This window comes from Sinocyclocheilus anshuiensis, unplaced genomic scaffold (genome assembly GCF_001515605.1).
Source record: "Sinocyclocheilus anshuiensis isolate Anshui unplaced genomic scaffold, SAMN03320099.WGS_v1.1 scaffold88, whole genome shotgun sequence".
Taxonomy (NCBI): Eukaryota; Metazoa; Chordata; class Actinopteri; order Cypriniformes; family Cyprinidae; genus Sinocyclocheilus; species Sinocyclocheilus anshuiensis.
Window position 1 is genome coordinate 1188105 of NW_015555728.1, and position 8076 is coordinate 1196180.

The window sequence follows — 8076 nt, forward strand, 5'->3', positions numbered from 1 at the left end:
TGTGTGTGTGTGTGTGTGTGTGTTATTATCATGTCATCAGAACCATCCAGTACAGGATGGAGGTCACTTAGATTGCTCTACTCTGATTCTCATATTTCTCTCTCTCTCTCTGTTAGGAACTGGTGTCCGCAGACAGTGACTAAAACAGTGACCTGTCAGGTGCAGAATGGCACCACTCTCCAGAGAGTCTATCAGACCTGCAGGTGGCCTCAGGGTTGCAATGGAGGAAGGTGAGTTTATTACACACACACTCACTAAGTGTTTTATATCATTTTAGGGACCTCCATTTCACACATGCAGCCTGTGCAGTAAATTGAAAGGCATTTTCCTGTTCAGTGGTTATGTGTTTGTAGGACACTGTTCCAAAAACATAACTAAAACTATGAAATGTTGCACTTGTAAAGTTATAATCTCATAATTTCATTTTATAGTTCTTGACTGGATCTTGTAAACCCCGAAATTTTTGCATACTATGCATAATATGCTGCAAGTGTATAAGAAATGAGACAAAATGGCGCTGCTGATGGCTGCCTCAGTGTGGAGCTCCACAGTTGTTTTAATGTTTTTGTTAGTTTGTCCTATTTTTAGCTATATTCCTGCAATCAGTTTCACTAGGGACTAATTGCTGAACATTCGGCAGTAAACAACAAATATTTCACCGGTTTTCGACTATTCTAATGTTTTGTTGGGAAGCGAGCCGACGCGCTCGTCATGCTCAGACAGCACGGCTTAAGAACGCCGCTGCTTAGTATGCATCTGGCGAATCTCTACTCTACCCAACAAAATGGACAAACTTCTTCTTCTCTCCTGAATAAATAAGGACTTTTCAAAATCTGCTGCTCTGTGTTTCACTGAAACCTGGCTGAATGAAGCCATTCCGGACAGCGCGTTACATCTGCTGGGCTTCCAGCTGTTCAGAGCGGATCGCAACGCAGAATCAACAGGGAAATCACGTGGCGGTGGAACATGCTTTTACATCAACGAAAGGTGGTGTACAGATGTAACAACGTTAAAGAAGATGTGCTGTCCTGATCTAGAAGCTCTTTTCATGAACTGTAAGCCATTGTATTCATCGCGGGAGTTTTCCTTGTTCATTTTCATAACCGTGGTTCACTGCAAAATTCAGACAGCTCCGTAAGGCCAAAGAAGATGCCTACAGGAGTGGGGACAGAGTCTTGTCAAAAACACACTGACAAAGGAGATCAGAGTGGCAAAGAGAAACTACTCCAAAAAGCTGAGAAACCAGTTTTCTGCCAGTGATCCTGCATCAATTCAATTCAATTCAATTCAAGTTTATTTGTATAGCGCTTTTCACGATACAAATCGTTGCAAAGCAACTTTACAGCAAATTAAGTTTCTACAATATTTAGTGGTAGCTTATCAGTGGTGACTGTCAGTTAATGTACATATGGCAGAAATGTACGGAAAAATCAATTAAAGACGTAATCAAACAGACGATGAACACTATTAACAGCAATTATTATATGATGCAATCAAACTTATAGCAAAATGTGGTAGTTCTGTATGTTGTTTGGTCCTCTGAGGGGCATCATCTCTTCTCAGGTGTTCTGGATCCAGACTGAAGCTTGTGTAAATCTTAGTTACATCCCGTGGCACAAACAGAGAAACAAATAGAGACACAATTAGTATAGCTGCTGTTCCAACCAAGCAAAGTTGATTTGTTGCACATGTAACAACATGACAACATGTTGTAACACATGACAAACACTGTTATGCATCACTTTATCATATATTTACATATTATTTGACTAAGAAAAACTTTATTGATTTGATTTCAGTGTCACCAAATTAACAAAATTAACTGCGAGAGGAGAACTAGGCTATAGGCCTATTGTTTTTAATGGGGTAGGCTAAATGATGTCCTGACATGAATCTGTTGACAATACACTCAACACAATCTATTGAAACCACAAAACCTAAAATGAATGCTCATAAATACCTTTATTTGTCTTATATTTAATTTTTATTTACTTAAGACAGTGCTTACAGCATAGTGCTTATAATAAAAAAAAAAAAAAAAAATAGGGTAATGATTCACATCTATATATTTTAACTTGAGCCAAGTTGTAGAATACGATAGGGGATATATTCACACGTTATATAAACAAAAATGATGGTGTATAAAATTGTTTTTAAGATAAAAAAATAGAAGATAAAGAATTAACTTGATGGAGCTCAAACTTAAAACACATGGCAGCAACAAACAGGAAGTGACGTATCAGTGTGGAAAGGACTGAAAGACATCACCAATTACAAGATACCGTCCCCCAGCCTTGTGTTGAATCAACAACTGGCCAACCATTTGAATGAGTTCTATTGCAGGTTTGAAATGGCGCCTTTCCACTGCGTGGTACGACTCGGCTAGGTTTACGTTTCCACTGTAGTTTAGTACCGCTTTAGGGTGGGCAGGATTATTCACATGTCGTTATAATTGCGCCGCCTCTACTGCCGCAACTCCTGAAAACCTTTTTCATTCTACGTCGCCCCATCAAGCTCTCGCTGGATCCGCTCCTCTGCTATCAACGAGTGGAAAGTCTGTACTTCCTCAACAGACAACAAAATTTTTTGGTTGTTAAAAAAAGGTGCGCTCGTTCAAAACAGTTGCGTTCGATCGTTCGCTGGCTGTGCTGATTTAAATCTAGCGGGTCTGTTTTGTCTCTCTGTGTCGCAAGTTCAGTGACGCAGGTGGTGACTATTCTCTCCTGCCAATCAGTGATCAGCAGAGTATACATGTCACATTTTGGTAACGGTACGGTTCACTTGGAACCTCAACCGAGGTGGTACTGAAAAAAGTACCAGGTACCAGGTACTGTACCCAGTGGAAAACCTCCCAAAAGTGAACCGTACCGTGCCGTACCATGCAGTGGAAAAGCGCCAAAAAACCCTGTCTCACACCCCACACCCATTCTGACCTTCTCTCCATGGATCTATTAACACCTCCATCAACTCCCCTCTCCCCCTTCCTGCTCTTCGGGGTCTGTGAAAGGGATATGCGTCAGGTCTTCCGGAAACAAAAGACAAGAAAAGCAGGCCCAGACGGTGGTACACCAGCCTGTCTGAAATCCTGTTCTGACCAGCTGGCCACTATCTTCACACAGATCTTCAACAGAACACTGGAGCTGTGCGAAGTCCCTTCCTGCTTCAAACCACCATTATGCCCATCCCAAAGAAACCCAAAATCACAGGACTGAATGACTACAGACCTGTTGCTTTAACGTCTGTGGTCATGAAGTCATTTGAAAGACTGGTGCTGGCTTACCTGAAGGACATCACTGGACCCTTACTGGACCCCCTGCAGTTTGCTTACCGAGCAAACAGGTCTGTGGATGATAGAGTCAACATGGGGCTGCACTACATCCTGCAACATCTAGACAGATCAGGGACTTATGTGAGGATCCTCTTCGTGGAATTCAGCTCGGCCTTAAACACTATCATCCCAAACCTCCTCCTGTCCAAATTAACCCAGCTCTCTGTGCCCACCTCCATCTGTCAGTGGATAACCAGCTTCCTGACAGACAGGCAGCAGCTAGTTGAGGCTGGGAAAATTCTCATCCAGCACCCGCACCATCAGCACTGGTGCCCCTCAAGGATGTGTGCTCTCCCCACTGCTCTTCTCCCTATACACCAACGACTGCACCTCTAAAGACCCCTCTGTCAAGCTCCTGAAGTTCGCAGATGACACCACACTTATCGGCCTCATCCAGGACGGTGATGATGAGTCTGCTTACAGACAGGAGGTTAAAGAGCTGGCTGTATGGTCCAGTTATAACAACCTGGAGCTGAACATGCTCAAAACAGTGAAGATGATAGCGGACTTCAGGAGGATCACCCCTGCACTCCCACCACCCACCATCATGAACAGCACTGTGGCAACTTTGGAGTCATTCAGGTTCCTGGGCATAACCATCTCTCAGGACCTGAAGTGGGAGTTCCACATTCCACATTTGACTCCATTGTCAAAAAGGCCCAGCAGAGGCTGTACTTCCTTCGCCAGCTGAGTAGTGTATCAGTTCTACTCTGCAGTCATTGAATCCGTTCTCTGCACTTCAATAACTGTCTGGTTCAGCTCAGCTATCAAATCAGACCTTAGAAGATTGCAGCAGATAGTCCAGACTGCTGAGCGAATCACTGGTACAACCCTCCCCACTCTCCAAGAACTGTTGGGTGTGAGTAAAAGAGTAAAAGTAAATAAAAGAGCCGGCAAAAATCATTCTGGACCCCTCACATCCAGGCCACTTCCTCTTTGAACTGTTGCTGTCTGGTCGGTGCTACAGAGCAATGAGCACCAAAAATGTGATACTCAACACTATTTATACATTTATTTATTTTACACATCATACTTCTTATTCACATTTCCATGCATTTGTACATTTTATTCCTGTACACACAAATACTGTCTATTGTCTACTTGTATATATTGTGTATTTTTTAAATATTTGTTGTATATTATTATTTCCTATTTACTTATTTTTACTATCTGTCTTGTCAGTGTTATCTGATTGTGCTGTGGAAGCTTCTGTCACCAAAACAAATTCCTCGTATTTGTAAACATACCTGGCAATAAAGCTCTTTCTGATTCTGATTCTGAAGTATATACGCTTCAGTATATACGGTTCGGTATATATTTTTTTAAATGTTTGTAATGTCATCTCTTATGCTCACCAAGGCTGCTTTTCTTTGTAAACAGTTAGTTGTAAAAACAGTGTGAAATATTACACTTAAAAATAAAATAACTGTTTTCTATTTTAATATATTTTAAAATGTATTTTATTCCAGTGATCATAAAGCTGAATTTTCAGCAGCAATTACTCCAGTCTTCAGTGTCACATGATCCTTTAGAAATCCTTCTAATTTGCTGGTTTCTGCTCAAGAAATAGTTATTATTATTATCAATGTTGAAAACATTTGTGCTGCTAAATATTTTTGTGGAAACTGACTAACATATAACCATAAGTCTTTCTAGAATACTTCTCCGGTTTCCATAATTAAGACAATTTAACAATTAAATAATGATAATTTTTTACTGAATAAATAATATTATAGAATGAGAAAGTTACAATGCTAGCTGCATTGTGAAAAGAGGTGTCACCAATATTTTAATTGTTGAGTGAACTCTATAAGTGTTTTTAGTGTGAAAATATAATAAAACTTTCAAACTGTCTTACATTTTATGTGTGTGTTGCAGCTATCGCACTGTGGTCCGGCCATCCTATAAAGTCGTGTACCGCACCATCACCTCTCTGGATTGGAAATGTTGTCCTGGATACAGCGGATCTCAGTGTGAGGAAGGTAGGACTGACCGGTGACATTAGTTGCATCCCAATAAAGAACTAAACATAGTTATGAAGAAGGAATCGCTATACCGTGTCTCTTTGTCAGCGCTGGGAAATCTTTCTCTGGGAAATAACTTTGTGTAAATTAAAAAACTTATAAAGTCGTCAAACTACAGTCAAGCTACTGAAACTAGTTTTCAAAAGAGTAGATGATAAAATCAACTATCAGATAATAAAACTATTTTTTTTCTCTGGCCCAAAACGATATGGATCTTAATTTGTGTGACAGCATGTAACTTATACTGAATAAAACATACATTTGTAGTTAAAACCAAGCTAATGAAAACACACCAAGCTGCATTTGACAAAATCTGACAACATTTTTAATATCTATTATTTTTTAAACATGAAATATTGCATAAGGACTGTGTATTTTTTTAATAGGTTTATTAAAATAAATTGTCTGACCGAACCATTTCGTTAAAAATAAATCTGACTTCCCAATGCTACTTGAGAGAGAATATATTTCCTCTTTTACTTGGCTGTGTGCACAACACACTGTGACAAATAGCATCTATGTAGCATTTCATCATGCTGCTCATTGGAAAATGTTGCTGGAGAAAGCTACACTATTTTGGAAACGACTAAACTGCTGTCGCATGCCTGAAGAAAAAAATAACTTAGTAGTGTCACTTCTCTTAGTAGATATTCCCCAAAACTGCTCATAGTGCAGAACTAGACATCACCTGGGAATGGGAAATTATCCACAAGTGTTTAGGGTCTGTGAGGCAGCCATATTTGTTATTTAATGTTTATACAGGCTCACACAAGGAGAACACCACACAACTAATTTCCTGCCCTGGCCACAGTTCACGTCTGACTTTGACTTCTCGTTCACTCCACTGTCACTGTTTGTAAATCGTGTCCCACTATCAGGAGAGCAAATAGTGGAGAAGACAAAAGAAGAGAAACAGGATGGATGGCTATTGTGAGATGGCGAAAGATTGCATGTGTGTGAGTGAGTGTGTGATTAATGTGAGCGTGTGTCTCAGCTGTGTTTGCGTGCTGTTTCTGGCTGCTTTGCTCTGTGACTGTATGTGTGTGTGTGTGTGTGTGTGTGTTTGGCTGCATTCTCTGAGTGTCAGCCAGTGCCTCATTGTGAGTCGTGCTGGGAGTAACTGTGAGGACCAGCCAGCAGCCATGAGAGTCTTCTGTCCTCTCCCAAATGAACCAGGTCTTGTGTGATCTGGCCAAAGTTGGGCTTTATAAGCTGTTGTTTGAACCAGCTGTACCCACTGACCCACTAGTAGTTTTTAAATTGTGTTTGGACACTTTTAAGCACCGCTAAATGATTTAATATGTCAGGCATTGCCAGGGTGGCAAGTCTTCATTTGACTGAACTATAATTTACTTTTATAGACAGGTTTGGCTTTAATGCGCCCTGTAAATTGCTTTGAGGGATCTTAATGCTGCACTGTGTCTGTCATGTGGTTGGTTGTTTGTGTGTGTGTGTGAGGCAAAGTGGTGTTTCTTTAATCCACGGCATAAGGCTTTGTCTATATGGAGCTCTTTTTCTTTCCCTGGGTAATAACAGGAGCATGTACACAGCATTTTAATAATTTTTAAGTAATTTAGTTCACCCAAAAATCTACTCTCCCTCATGTTGCTCTACGTATGATTTATGTTTTTTTCTTTGGAAAACAAAAGGAGATGTTTTGTCCAAGCTGAAGCCAATTTGGTTCCAATTCACAAGATTTCGATTAGATTTTAATGGTTTAATTTGATTTCATTCATTAATTTGATAATTAATTCATACTTTGATTCAATTTGATTTTATTCAGATTCATTTTTCTGTTGTAATCTGTTATATTTTGCTTGCATATAAAAAACAACTCAGATAATCCTGTGAAATATACAAATTCATTCATATTCTTTTTTTTTATGTTGTTTAATAAAGATTACATAAATTCTGATGAATTGATGTTTATTCAGTGACTGCTCAGATGGATGTACTGAATTAATTCAGTTAATAGTCTATCTGTAACAGAGACGCTGGAGTTTGGTTAGAATCCATGAGCGGAAGTTTATTAAAGGTCAAGGCTTTAAACAGATGTCGATAATCAGGCAGAGGGTCAAAGTCAGAGAAGCAAGCAGATCGTTCGTCATACACAAGGGCAGAAGCAGAGACAAGACATACAACATATTATTTGTGAATCTGGTTTACCTGTTATGCGCATAACTGATTAGCTGTTGAAATTGTCTGTTGTAAGTTTCGTGTCCCTTTTTTGGAATGCAGGATGTGATAGGAATCATGTGTTAGTCACGTATAGATCCCGTGTGGCCTGAGGGTGTTAATTAACTTCATCCTTTTCCTGTTTGGATATAATAGTTACATTCATTGGTAGTCACAAGACACCGTGGTTTCTATATGTGGTAGTCTTCATACAAAAGATCTCTGTGGTATCTCTTGATTAGATTAATCCAGACCTCATGATGGCTGATAGGGGCATATCAGTGTCCGTTCATGATAGAAATCCCTACATAATGTAATAATTGTTATTACATTATGAGCTCAAGATTTTAGTATGTTTTGAGAAAATTATTACATTATGAACATTTTATTGCAATAATAATGTAATACTTATTACATTATGTGCAGTTTTTACATGATGTGCAGTTATTACATTATGAGTGATGTACACTTTTTTTCCTGAAGAAACTCATTGCCAGCAGAAACCAGGTGCAATTCCATCGATGATGTCTGGCTTCCAAAAAGGCTGTT

The 8076-nt window shown here is 39.5% G+C and overlaps 1 protein-coding gene across 3 annotated transcripts in view; it reads left to right on the forward strand.

The window, feature by feature from the left end:
- The window catches only part of LOC107672770 (EMI domain-containing protein 1-like), a 104706-nt gene that overhangs the window by 9373 nt on the left and 87257 nt on the right, over window positions 1-8076 (forward strand). For all 3 annotated transcript variants that reach the window (XM_016466120.1, XM_016466119.1, XM_016466121.1), the window contains exons 2-3: window positions 117-230; window positions 5207-5310. In XM_016466120.1, the coding sequence (XP_016321606.1) occupies window positions 117-230; window positions 5207-5310 (218 nt within the window). The remainder of the gene's footprint in view (window positions 1-116; window positions 231-5206; window positions 5311-8076) is intronic.